The 14,450-nt window shown below is 44.4% G+C and overlaps 1 protein-coding gene across 1 annotated transcript; it reads right to left on the reverse strand.

The window, feature by feature from the left end:
* Window positions 1–1,611: 1,611 nt before the first annotated feature.
* Window positions 1,612–13,111, reverse strand: ZC3H12D (zinc finger CCCH-type containing 12D). The gene is made up of 5 exons (XM_071740540.1): window positions 12,193–13,111; window positions 7,036–7,175; window positions 5,859–6,093; window positions 4,052–4,158; window positions 1,612–3,366 (listed from the first exon to the last, which is right to left on the reverse strand). Exons 1-5 carry the CDS (start codon window positions 12,561–12,563, stop codon window positions 2,336–2,338), a joined length of 1,884 nt encoding a protein of 627 aa, XP_071596641.1. The 5' UTR covers window positions 12,564–13,111; the 3' UTR covers window positions 1,612–2,335.
* Window positions 13,112–14,450: the final 1,339 nt, after the last annotated feature.

Consider the following 14,450-nt stretch of genomic DNA (forward strand, 5'->3'; position numbering starts at 1 on the left):
AAGACAGAACTGAAAGAAAAATAAGTTACTGAACACCAAGAAAGGGTTTTGAATGACCACCAAATTCCTCAGCATCCTCAGAGGAAGAGGAAAAAAGCTTATACACATCTCTAGCAAGATGAGGGCACTCTATAAAAGCAGCATGCCAACTTTCCTGTAGATTTTAAGTTATTTTTGTATTGAAATACATAATGTACATTCCAGATGTAAAAATAAATGTTGACAAATACAGTTACATCTTGCCCCATTGCCAGGTCTGTGTTTTCAGAATTCTGCCTTTGGGATTTCCTCTGGCTTAGTACATTGAAGGTATTTTTCTGCTCTCTATCATATTTTGTCTGCAAGTGTGTATGTATATATATATGTGTGTGTGTGTGTGTATGTGTATATGTACAGCAGGATATATGTATACAGCAGTAGCTGGGAAGGCTCTGGCACAAGGTTTTAGGCAAGCCACTGAACCTGGCCTGGTACAGGCACAATGCAGGCAGTTAACCCATTAAATGTCTCAGGTCATTTTGATGTGTTAAGAGTGGTGCATGGCAAACTTCAGAGCAATTAATGATGGCTGTAGAACTTAAATACTTTTCAAGGCAATTCAGAAGGGCATTTATTCCATAGTTTTGTTGTAATGTAATTTCTGATCTCATTTTGTTCTAATGTAATATGCAGTGGGTAAATTTTTAAGTCATTCTGTTGATCCTGTTATACTATATGTATATTATGACAACAATTAGAGGAAAAATCATGATGCATGGAAAAAAACCGTCATGTTCTGTGAAGATAAATCACACTTTCAAACTCCAAATTAGAATATCTTGGAGCCAGCACAGTGGCCACAAGAGACTGAAATGATATTGTTATCTTATTTCCCAAAGATTCTTTAAACACCACCACCAAAAAAAAAAAAAAAAAGCTGATGATAATTTTCAGAGGGAAACAGGTCAAACTATCCCTACCTGAAAAAAATACATCATGGTAATGACACTAAAGTAAGTTACTACTCCTTGGTCACCTTTTTGAAAGAATTCAGAATTGTCAGTGAGGGCCATGTTGAATTCCTGCCTGAGACCAACATGTCTGGTTGGACTTCAGAGAAGAACCTTACTTACTGAAGAAGAATTACTGCAGGGCCTGATGATTTGTAAATCCCACCCAAACGTGGGACTTGATTGAAGCTTCAGTGCTTAGTGGAATGAAAAAAATTTTTTTAAATGCAACAATATTTGGATAAAATTATTCTAGATGACCATTTTAGAATGTGTTAAAACATTTTTAAAACATGTCATACTGACATACATAAACTTTGGTATAATGCCAAAAACTTTCAGGATTAACCTTAATATTTTAATTACAACCTAAAGAATTCAGTGAAATAATGCAGAGATTCACAGCTTTACAGCTTACTGAAAATCAAACATGTTCCAGCAGAACACAGTTTAGATTTTGTAATCAGAAATCAGCTGTATAGTTACCTTATGGGACTGCACAATTAAGGGTTAAGTCAACAACAGTTTTCTTGCTCAATACAACAGAGGTGCTTTAAAGTTGTTGAATTTGTTTTGTTGGATTTTTTCCTGTTGACATCATCTGGGTCTCTTCTTTTTTGAATTAACTTCCCCAAACCCTCAGCCCACATCAAGACTTCTGCTGAAGGTTATTTCCCTGATTTGGCTTCCATTGAGTGTGATCCCTGAGCAATGTGCTTGCAGCTGTTGTTAGGTGCCCTGGTGCACTGCTGCCACCTCTGCTTGTGGCTCCCTGTGTTCAAAGCATTGGTTTATCAACATGAGATGTATGTTTGAAAGCTTACTGACACAGGGCTGGAGCTGTATTGGGCTATAATATGGACTCAAAGGTGCCTTCTAGCAGAAGGCAGAGTCCTGAGGTAGGGGAAATAGGCCAGATTACTTTTCATGGCAGCTGAGCCAGTACTCAGGGGTTGTCTCCGGAGAGCCCTTTACTGGGGACTATGGAGCATGGTTCTTTTACAGTAATTAACAACAGACTGGGACTTAAAGAAACATATCTAGTGTTTAAAAGCATCAGTCAAGATCTCTGTCATCCTGAACCCGGACCTGAACAAGTGAGGTTCAAATGGTGGCATCCCAGTTACCCTGAGCCGTCCCATGCACTTTCACGGGAGTTGAATGAGATCCCACTAGTGACCAGCACCCCTTGCTTTGACTTGATGCCCCATTGCTGGTTGATGTGCTCCTGGAACAGCTGTAACCCTTGCCTTAAAGCCCTTCAATAACACTTGGTTAAACCTCAGTGTAGCATCTTTATTTATCCTGGGACTTGTGCTTGTTGGGAAAGGTTTGAGCTGGAGGCCTCACAAATTTCTGTGCCTTTGAATCAGTAAAGTCAAGCTAGCGACATCCTTGATATTGGGGTACAAAGCCATGATGTGATTCACCTCCCCATTAGGGAAAAGGGAGCACAGCTCCCTGTGTGTGTTTGCTTGCTGGGCAGAGGGTGGCCTTGCAGCTGGGGTGGGCCAGTAGCCACTGTTAGGGGCACCAGGGTAAGCATGGCCTTTCTGGAAGAAGCCCAGCCCCTCGCTGGAGTCTAATAGGAAGGGTTGCCCCAGGGGCTGGCTGGGGACACCGTGCTGCTGGCTGTACAAGTGAAACGGGGCAGGGGGAAGAGCCCTGGACTGTGGCAAGACATGGTGCTGAGTCTCCAGGGCCAGTTTGTGCTGAACACCACGAGGGGGGCCACAGCAGCTCCTCTGCCCCATCCTGTGCGTGCTGCAGCACTCCCGGGGCCAACTGCAGTCTGGGCACATCCCACCCCGTCCTGGTGGGAGCACCGTCTGCTGGAAAGGACATCCCAGTAAGCAGGTGTGGTCCAACCTGTGGGGGCAATGAAGTGAGTATGGGCTGGGCCTGGGGTCATCACAGTGAGGAGGGCTGTCTGACACCTCTCTCTTCTGACGGATCTGGATGGACCGAGTGTAGCCACAGGCATCATCACCGATGCACAGCGCTGACATCTCCTCCAGGAGCGGGTGCTCTTGCAGCAGCTCTGCCTGCAGCAACCACGGGGCCAGCCCCAGGTCAGAGTTGGAGCCACCGGCCCAGGTGCCAGCCACCTGCTCAGGATAGCTCATTCGGGACCACCGTGGGTAGCAGGAAGCCCCTGCAGAGCCCCTGGCTTCCCGCGGTGTTTCTGTGCAGGCGTCGGGCAGTTCAGGCTCTCCTCTGCTCCTGTATGGCAAGTGGTTGCACTGCTCCTCCTCTTTCCACATGCTTAATGGGACCTTTATTTTGGCCCTGAGCTCATCAGCAACTGAGAGCTGAGCTTGACGTAGTCTCTCTGGGTGGTAAAATTTGCATTTATTGCCATAGGTGCATTTTTTACCTGAAAGAGTGAAAAACAGAAGTCAAACAGGGGGTTGTCCCTGGCACTTGTTTTGATTAACAACAAGCTCATCACTTCTCTCCAGCGCTGTGCATTTGCAGGGGGGTGGTGAGCAGACAGTAAAGAGGGGAAGTGCTCTTTCCCAGTTCAGTACTTTTGACCCCAGATTTAAATATTGCTGCCATAAATAGCAGGGTGAAGCTGCAGTGAAAGGAGGTTTCTGCTATGTTGGAAGTTTCTGAAATAGATTTATGTTCTAGCTGCTGCATGCAGGGGGCTGGGAGACCCACTGCTGCAAAGGGTTGCTTTAAAGAATGGTATAGGGATTTACCACTGAGAAACCTCCACATTACTGGGGAGTTATTGCAAGGGGAGAAAGGAAAAGTGTTTGGGTAACCTTCCCCAAGTGCTACAATCCATATCCACTCTGCAAAGTGAAGAGTGTGTGCAAGCCGGGGGTCAGCACAGCCAGGACCAGCAGCTGCCTCTGCTGAGGCTGAAGCCACATAAGCAGAAGAGTAAAGCAGCATCATCACCCATCTGAGCAGCCCTGACCCAGGGCCCTGCCACCCAAAGCAGGCCAGCACACGGCAGCAGCGCTTGCCCGTAGCTGAAGGAAAATACCCCTGTGCAAAAGGGGCAGAAGGAGGAAGGGTGGCAGGTCACGGCATGGAGAGAAACCCACCATAGGGACAAGGCTGCCATTTTGGTTCAGGAAACACTGGCTTTTTGCTGAGGAAGTTACTAAGAGTGGGTCCATGCCGGCCTAACGGATCATCAGGAGGCATAAACCTGGAAGAGGAAAAAGTCACAGGGCTAACAAAAATACTTTGAGCTTTTGAGGCTGAAGTGCCATCATGGCTTGTGGCACAAGGTCAGGACAGAAAATCCTTGTGATCCTTTTGTGGCCTGTCCTTCAGGAGTCAGGCTGCCTTACTAGACACAGTGCCCTCCTGCCTACCAAGACAACAAGGCTTCAGCTTCAGTTGTTTTTTCCTATTAACTCAACCCATCTAGAAAGCATGACAGCTTGACATTGCTCTGGCCAGCCAACAGCCCCAACCATTGCAGCATTGCTCCCTTTTTCTCTGAAGCAGCAGCCAACTCTCTGTGGTCCCCAGACTGTGATCCTCACCATCAGCTCCCTTCCATGGCACACTCAATTTTCTCATACTAAATACTTGTAGGAGAATGAGGATTAAAAAGCCAGCAGGTAGTTCAGAGCTACAGTTGATGATGAATGTGGTGTGATAAACAAGCCCAACCTTTTCCAGGGATTCAATAAAGACTTCCTGCTACATGGCCTGAAATGTTCAAATAAATATTCTTCTGCCAGTACCTGAATGTGGTGCTTGAGGAAGAAAACTAATTAGCATCTCTCGACTTGTTTGTAAACGAATCTGTACCACATTCACCCATGAAAAACTCTCTCTCAGGTAGAAGGAATCACAAGCTCTCAAGGGATTTGCTTATTTCGTTATAAGGATATAGAGCACTGCAAAAAGGTCCTGCTGAAATTGTTCAGACAGGCTTCACAGTAACAGCTAGACTTTCCAAGGGAAGGGTTCTGAAAATCCCTAGGAAATAGGAAAATACCATATAAATATTTGTATCCCCTTAGTAACTAGGGAAGGAGCCTGATGGTAGTTGTAGATAACGGACTAGAATTTAAAAAAACACATTATAGTGGTGTTCAGTGACTGAATTTCTGTGAACAATATTACAGGGAAACTGAAACCCAGAGCCATGGATTTTTGTTTTTTGTGGTGGTAGAGCCTCATCTCCATCTGACCCATGGAGTGTGCTGCTGTGTGAGGCAGCTTCTCCGCTCACACCCGTCTGTGCATCTGGATGGCTCCAAGTTCATTTTCCCAGCCAGACTGACAGCTGCAGTGAAAGGAGGTTTCTGCCAGGTTGGAAGTTTCTGAAATAGATGTGAGGAAACTCAAGCAAGTCTATTGTCTACAGACTGTGGAGCATATAGCTCAGCCTCACACCATACTGGTACCTCAAATAAAACCTTCCCCAGTGGGAAGGTTGAGGGTCAGAAATACCAGCTCCTTGTCTCTCTTCTTCTAGGAAGTTGTGCTTTCAAAAGCGTGGTAAAAAGTGCTGCTCTGCCTTGTGAGGGAATTAGAAATACTGCCAGATAGCCAGCCTATTCTCATGTATTTAAATTCTGTTTCTATAGGAAATAGAAATTACGAGATTCCAAGCTTTGGTTTAGCATCCCAGTTGGGACTGAAATGAAGCAAAGCTGGTCACTAATGCTGCCATTCAAACAGAGTTCACTGAAGAGCTATATGGGGCACTGAAGACCAAAGCTGAGGGAGCAGAAACTAAAGAAACGAGGTAAGAAAAGTTGAGGTAAATACCTTTCAGAAAAATACTGTTGTACTCTGCTATCAATCAGTGGGAGGTGCACTGATGTTGGAGCTGACCTGGCCCATAATGTTTCAATTCAAGCTTGTTTAATAACAGCTGCCTCTTACCTGTTACTGACAAAGGAGTACATGAGCAGTCGCTGCTCAATAAACCATTTCCACTCGGGGTTTTCATTCTGGAGATCCCGGTAGTGGTCATTGGAAACAATGACTCCATCTTTTTCATAAGCAACCTTCACTATATAGCGATCATCGTAGCACACTACTCTCTTGCCTTTCACCTTCCGGGATGGGGTGTACACAAGGATCGATTGTTTTTCAAGCTCCTCGAGAATGTGCTGATCTGGTGGGGTGGTTGGCAGCCACAAAAAAAGGGGGAAAAAAAATGTAAAAGCAAAAATAATTAATTAATAATGACCGGGTGCTAGAAATCTGCAAGAATTCTGAAGATGTTTCAGCTTACAGCGTTGTGATTTTCAGATCCTCTAGTATCTGGTGGTAATTTGGCAAATTGATAATAATAAAATAAATAATTTATAATAAATAATATTTGATAATAATTTGATAATAATTTTGATTTTAAAAATTTATAATAATTGATAATAAAAAATAAATATGTCTTTTAAGAAAGCATCTACTTGTAAAACCTTTACTTTTAACTCTTATTTGTAAAATGATGCCTTGAATTCTAAACCAGAGATATGCTGAAGCACTTGCAAATGCTGAAAGTTCCCTTTTTACTCTACTAGATAATAGAAGGCTCATAACCAACCCTGTTATCAGATAAAATGTGGCTGGTAGAATAAATAACAAATAAACTAATTAACTAACTATCTTACTTTGCTGCTATTGAAGACATTCTGACTTTCTGTCATTTCTGCTATGCAGAAATGTGGAACCTCAGCTTCCTCATTTGCAGACACTAAGATGCTGGCACAAATCTGGTAGCTCTGTTTCTAGACAAAGTAAACCTTGCAGCCCTCCACAGACTGCAGCTGCATTTCCTTCTCCTGGAAGGGCAACCCATGTAGTTCCTCTAGTGGAGTAACAGGCTACCAGATAAAAGTCAGGTAATGGTAAATGCATTGGCTACTGCCACCTTTGGTTTAGCTGCTAACCTGGAGCATATGGCAATAAATTAATGAATAATTTAAGGATGGAAATCTGATGCACAACACACTGTGCTTGTCTTTACAGGGCAAAACTGTACTGGATTCTTCATGCCCCTGCCTCCGAACTGCACCTGATGATTGCCAAATGGTGCCTGGGATGGATGGTTACATACCTGCAATGGGATTGTCTTGTCGAGGGGGCTCCTTTCTCCAGAGTGGTACAATAACCTTGATGTAGGTGTGTCCCCTCTCTCGGAACCAATCCACTGCCAGCTGGATCCCCCAGCAGGAGAATACCTCTCTGTTTCCATGGCTATATATATTTTAAAAAAGGAGGATGGTGAGGCAAAGCTTCCAGTTCACTTTAACTGAGTCAGTAATGAAAAAACCAAAACAAACAGCTTTTGTGTCATTTATCAGTATCCAAGAAAACCATATGGCAGGATTCCCTGGTTGAACAGAACCAGACACCAGTGTGGTGTTCAGTGGAACCAAAAACTCATTGTCTGAAGCAGTTTGGATACATAAAACCAGAGGGATCCTATCCCCTGTTTCTATGACATGCCTCCTTCCCTTCCCTTCTATCTGGGTGGACTTCAATCCAAAAGTACCAGCAAGATCTTAAGCTCCTTCTCACACCTTGTCCAATAATTTTTTGAGAGTGAGAGTTTTTTCCAGCACAAGCAGAAACCAACAAGGCTCTCCTATGAGAAATAAAATGTGGGAATTTTCTTCTGTGGGAAGAGTGGCATTAGGGATTTTAATGGCTGCAAGTGTGATCACAGGTCATTCTGCTGCTTGACCTCTTTAGGAAATAGAGTCAAACTATGGGGAAAAGGAAACTGTGAGAGGAAGGATGGGAAATACGGAGAACCTAACTGAGGACACCAAAAAAAGGGACAAGTCCTGAGTGGAGATGGCCCCAGACACCTCAGGTCCATCTTTATTTTGTTCTAAGTCAGTGGATTTTGTCTTTGTTGCACAGAAAGGACCTCCCCAGAGCAGGCAATGTAGCAGATGCAGGCAAGGTGCATTCTGTAGAATTATCAATATTCAGAGCAAGACACAGAAAACAACCTCAAGGAAAACAATTAGGGGTGGTATCCTAGGGGGAATTAGGGGAGTTTCTCCTTCCCCTGTTGAAAGTTCTTACTGCTTGTCATTCTCTTTTCTAAAATTCTACTACAGTGCAGAGCATCTGTAAAGGAAAGTAAATTGTTAATTACCTCTGCACAAGGAAACAAAAATAAACTCTTCACCAAGCCCTAAAATGGATAAATGCCCTCACAAGTACCTCATCCTTGTACTTCGAGCTTTCTGGGTATTATCATTATAGTCTCACTCAGGATTCCACTTTTGCAAAACATACTTGTAAATTACTCTCTCGGTTACTGCACTTAATTGCAGAGGCAGACCAGACAATGGCACAGTCTTAAATTCCTCTTCCACTACCATCCCCCAGGAAATCAAGTCTAGGTTCTGCCTACATCAGCCTGATAATCAAAGCTCCATCTTATACCTAATGCAAACGTCCATGCTGACATGGTGACCACAAATGAAGTATAGTGTAGTTTGGAGGAGGAAATCTGGTTGTTGGTTGTTTATTAATAGCTACCTATGTAATAAGAAGTCTTAAACAAGAACACCAAAAATAAATGGTCTGAAGTGCTCAATGAATTTAAACTTCATTCTAGAGGTATTGTTTTGTTGGTTTTAAGGGATGTAATCAGGATAGATATGTAGTCACCTGGATAGGTAACCTGAATGTGCCATTGACTTTTTCAGATAACTGCCTTTAAAAGGAAGTCTAGGTACATCTTCAATGCCACAACTCAAAGTTCAACAGCAGCCTGCATTGAGGGCTCATATATACAACCCTGTCAACTTTAAGAAAGTAATTCCAGATGTATCCCCAGTGCAGCAGGTAAAGCACTCAAGGAGAAGCGATTTGGCCAAAAGGCCGAACGGGACAAGTGAAAAGAGGCACCTGGGACTGTTTCACAGCATTAGCACTTAGCCCAGGTACTGCTGTATTGCTGCAGCCGAGCTTGGGGAAAGTGTATCTTGTATCTAAAGCATCATGTACAGGCATGGCATGCAGCAGTGTCAACACAACTGAGCACCAATGTCTGCAGTGCAATGGAGCAGGGGCTTCAAAGCTGTTCATTCTCCCTGTGTGGTGAATGTGTGTTCCCAGGCACCAGGCTGGCTCCTATCAGTCACCTTTCCCACCCAACCCCATGGACAATAGATGACCTGTCATTGTAGTAAAATGAGGCAACCAGGTGCCACTAATTACCAGGTAGTGGGCATGGGCTTGTGTTAAGCCCACCTGTGCCTCAGGCCTCCCCTTTTATTGGCCCCCTAATCCTGCTCATGCCCACTACCTGGTAATTAGTGGCACCTGGTTGCCTCATTTTACTACATGTTGTGACTTGCTCCTATCTCTCTCCCTCCTGCCAGCAATGAGGGCTATGGCTCTTGTGTCACAGGTCAGTGGGGCCCATCTCAGAAACTGAAGCTGCAAGTCTTGCTGTGATCCTGGCAACTAATCCGTAATTAGCACGCAGTGGTTCCTTTTTAAATTGTGCAATTCCAGCCCCTTTGGGAAGAAGTTTAGTCAAAAGTAGTACTTTTGCAAACTGCCAATGGCCACATCTCCACATCTCCACCTGCTTGTGAAACAGGACCAGCCACAGCTTTGCCCAAACAGAGAGCCTAATGCAGGACTCCACTGGCCTAGGCAAAGGCCTCTGTACCCATCACAGCTTAAAAATGAGGTAAGTAGCCTGGATGACCTTTTTGGTGGGCATGAATAAGGTTGGGGCTGTTCCCTTTTCATATTAACACAACTCCATTTATTTTTTTCTACTAGCTTTCTACTAGCTATTAATTTTTTTAATATCATCCTGCCTGCTTCCCAGGGAGGGGTGGCAGATGGCTGTTTTTCATTGCATCTAATGGAAATACAAAGTGTACTGAGACACTTGACTACTGACACTTGCTGAAAGCAAGGTTATTTGCCATTCAGTTTCTATGGATAGGCTGATTGATGACCAGAGACCACCAACTCACTCACTTGTTTGTTACCCTGGGGCATCCCTTTCAAAACCCTGCAGCCCTCTACACCAACCTTGAAACGCTCCAGAAACACCACGCCTAAGACAGAAATACAAATGCTTGAGGTGCTTTTCCTCACAGGGGCAACTGCCTGTCAACTGCCTGGACAGCTTTATCCCTGAAATGCTGCTTCTCCTGCACTTCTATGATTATTGGTGATGATGATGATAATGAAGTTTTCCCATCAAGGAAATCTAACATCCCTTTTTCCTGAGTTCTGTTAACAGCCCTTCTCTGTCCCATTAGCCAATGTAAATGCCATTCAGCACTGCTTTGGAAAGGCATCCAGGAGAGGAAAGGCGCTACTTCCAGGCTTCATCAGCTCAGTGTGATGATAGGCTCAATAGTCTACTCTATAATCCAAGTAGTCTTTAACTTCACCAAAACAGAGGCTGGGGATGGCTGAGAATAACTGTAAAATGTTGGCCTTTCTGAAACTCAAAAATACTTCACTTTCCTCTAAGTTCTTTTAGGTGAAAGACAAGGAATCCACAGCACAACATCAGCTTTCGATAATCTAGCAAGCACACATCTCTTGGACTCACATTTTGGAAATCATTCTACAAAAAACAATATTTAAATTTCAAATGCCAGAAGCACATGTGGCTTCTTGAAAGCCCATTTAGGTGGGTGTGTGGCCTAGGAAAGCATGCTGGCTCAAGCTACCTGCTGCACATACCTATAATGACAAGTATTTTAAATAATCTCGGTCTAGCAAGTGTGGGCTGGTGCAGCAAGATGATCTCAGAGCTCTCTCAGAGTACTCCTAGCTCAAAACATGCACTGTCTCATTAGCTACCAACCTAGCCTGGGCCTCCTGCTCACTGGCAAGGGTTCATCTTCTGCCATCTGGGAAAGCATGCTGGCCTCTGCCTTGTCTACCTCTGCCTGCTCTTAGGAAGCCCTGGGAAATCTTTGAGGACAAGGTTGTGTCAGGAGACTGGAGAACATGGCCAGTCAGGGGTAGCATTGCCCTCAGCATGGTGAAGGGGTATGTGCCCATCTCAGCCACTCTGCCTGGATGGATGCTCACTATTTTTGCTGAGAGGCAAAAAGAACACCTTACAGGAGGCCTAGGGTTAAAAAGCAAGTGGAGGCTGGAGATCCTAGCACCTATATGCAAAGATCAAGGTCCAGCAATGGCTGAGTAATTTTGCTTTTATGTATTTTTCACTCCTCATAAACTGCCCTCACTGAGGAACCCTTTGGTTTTGGATGGGCTTTCTCCCTTCATCCAGAAGATGGCATGATTTGCTTAGTCTCCAGTTGCTCTGGCTGTGCTCGTCCCATTTGCTCTCTATCTCTCCTCACACCAAAGCTAATGAAGGAAGAAGCCCTTTGCCATCCCATCCCAGGCAACAGACAAAATCAGTGGATAGATGGATAGACAGCATGTCCTGGAGTATCAGCTGCTGGGGGCCCCTGGCTGTTCATATTGCTCAGGTAAACAGAGGTCAACCCACCCACTGTCTTTGGACTTTCCATTCACACGGATATGCTGGGCTCTCCCAGAGTAAGGGTGCTTTCACAGTGACAGGACACTGCTTAGGAGATGTAAGGATGGGTTGCTGTGACATTTCCCAAAATCTGAGTTATGAAGGAAAGGAGACTCTTCAGTACAAGTCAACTATCAGTTCCTTCATATTTCCATTAAAACAAAGCCAAACTGAAAACAAACAAAAATATAGCAGCTGGGGACATTGTTGGGGTTTACTTGCAAGTCAAAACAGTACAAATGTGATGTTAGGAACCATAGTTACCTGTCTTTATTTTCCCTCTCCTTCTTAGGTTGCTTGGTCTGTTCTGTCTATATGCTCATGAGTTTTTCCTGGAAACCCCTCAGCATTTAGATTCAGAAATCCTAGGTACCCATTTGAAAAGGCAGGGGAACATGAATGGTGAACTAAAAGGAGGAGAGAGCTGCTGAATCATCCTGCCTAAACCAGTAGTGGTTGGCTAGCTGCTGGCTTAGAAAAGGTCAAAATGCAGAGCAAGCCAATGATTGCATTTGCCGTGTGTATTTATGGGCACAGAGACAGCAGGTCCCTAGGAGCTGCGCTTCAGTCAAAAATCAGGAATAAGCTCCATACATCGCAAATCAAAGACATCAGTGCATCTCTCACCTGAAGCAAAAGCATACTTCAAGCCATTAACTTTAAAATACAGAAGCTTCAGAGGAAGAGACATCCCTTTTAGCAAGCAGAGCTTACCTCATTGCAACATTGCTGCCATCGATCACAATGGCTCTGAAGTGATTGGAAGAATCGCTGTCATCTTCTCCAAGCCACTTTGCCCCTGATGTGCTGCTACAGGATCCACGGGCAACAAGTTTTAGCTGGGAAGGTTCAGCCTGGCTCTCCAGAGCTTGAGGTTTGCTCCCCATCCGAATCAGCTCTTTCAGCACATCATCCTCCAGGGCCTCTTGGCCCAGGCTGTCCAGCACTTTGCAAATGTCCTGCTTACCATAGCCCAGCTTGCAGAAAAAATCCAGCTTGCTCTGGTGCACTTCCACCTCTGCCACGGAAACTTTTCCAGAGCTTGGTGTTACTGGTTTGCTGGAAAGTGAACTGGTCAGTGACATCTTATCAGCCACTTACGTTCCTTTAAACCCGGTGCTCCTGTCTTCCCAGCCTCATCCAACAGGCAATCAGCTTTAGGTGGGAGAAAGATGAGAAACAGCAAAATACAAATGTTAAGAAAGAAAGTGCAATCTCAGTTATTTGCCTTGTGCACAGCAGAGAGACTCTCTGGTCATCTGTCCTCTCCTTGAAAAGACTGTCCACTCTTCTCTCAGCATTAAAGCATTTTTCTGGTCCACGCTTGTTTATAAAAGCACTGGAGTGTCCCATGCAATGTTTGTCACTCTCCAGGAGCTGGGTCAGACAGGTTTCATCCTCCTTCATGAGCTATGCAAGCCTGTCTGCACACAGACACGCTGCCTGCGTAAGTTTGTTCTTCAGGCTTATCTCACAGGAAATGATACAAAGGCAGGTTGGTGTAACTGGGGATTTTCAACTTGCTCAGTGTGGTTTCTGAGCCACAGATAAAAATCTTTCAGATGTTGTTGGATGAGCTCAAACGCATATCAACTACACAAGTATACCAAATTTCATTGAGTGATTTAAGGAAACACGTTGTTTACAAAGTAGCTAGGAACTCTGAAGTTTTTTTGTACAGTTTTCTTTCCTAGTATGTGTTCCTCTAGGTATACACAGGCATACCTTACGAAATTCTGTCACTCATCTGTTCCAGTGATGCCTGCACTTAGTCTTTTCCTGTTATTTGCTATTTCACCAAGGACTTTTATGTTCAGTGAAACAGCTTGTTTTTTAAAAGTATATTGGGGCAGTGGTTGGGAGCAAGCAATGTGGAGAACACTTTCCATTTCACTTATACTTATTGTAAAGAGAAATGGGTAATTCAGAAGCCAGCTTGCAGAAGTATTGGAAAGCCCCTTCAAGCTTCTCCAGTACTCTGATATTTACATGTGTGGTCTACACAGTAAATGGAGGTGATGGGCAGCATACACAGGCACACCCAGAGCTGCTTCAGCTCAACAAGTGTTACAACAGAAGGACATATACAGTGCCCATTCCTTCATCAAGCCAAATATCTCTGTCACTGTTGGCATGCTTGCACTGAAGTTTCTCTCACCACTTCTCTGCAGTCCTTGGTGTTACCTGGAGAAAAGCTTTGGCTGGTTCATCTACCCACATGGAGGGTACATGGGTGGCCCTCTCCCCTTCACTAGTTGGGGTCAGCAGATGATGCAGAATTAACTGACCCACCAACCCCCCCCCATGATGAGCCCACACCCATCATCACATTGGGCCCATGTTCCCATCCCACCATGCACACTGTGGGCCCACAGGCTGCCCTCTGCCCAGCAGCAGTCCAGCCCAGAAGCCAAAACCACCTGGAGGATGACACAGAGGGACTGGAGACAGGGAGAGAGGAGAGAAGCTTAAGGGCAGCTCACCTAAGGAATTAAGACTTGGCCTGGGCTGCAGGGAGGAAATCTGCATTGAGTTCAGTTAGACTAAAACTGATTAGCTCAGCAGGAAACCTGATAGTTAACCTCACTTCATACAATTTTGACCTTTACTTTTTTACATAGCCTTATAACTTTCAGGCATTCTGTAGCAGTAATCTGGCAGTCTGTTAAAAATGACATAGTATACCATATACAAAAGGGGAAAGCAGTTATCGTACATATTTTTCCATCTAAACCAAAGTGTTACTTATTTTAGCCAGTGGACTCACCTGCTTTTCCTCAGCGCTCTCCACAAGTGTAAAAGTTTTAACATCTAATCCTTGTTTTCAATTCACAGACTGAAGACAAAAAGGAATTTGCCTGCTTTTTGATTACTGAAATGGTTTCTCAGCTTTGAAATAACTACTCTCTGAACTGAAATACAATACTATGGTTTTATACCTGATTGTAGCTGAAACTGTCACAGTGAGGCTG

The sequence above is a fragment of the Heliangelus exortis genome, chromosome 3, assembly GCF_036169615.1.
Source record: "Heliangelus exortis chromosome 3, bHelExo1.hap1, whole genome shotgun sequence".
Classification (NCBI taxonomy): Eukaryota; Metazoa; Chordata; class Aves; order Apodiformes; family Trochilidae; genus Heliangelus; species Heliangelus exortis.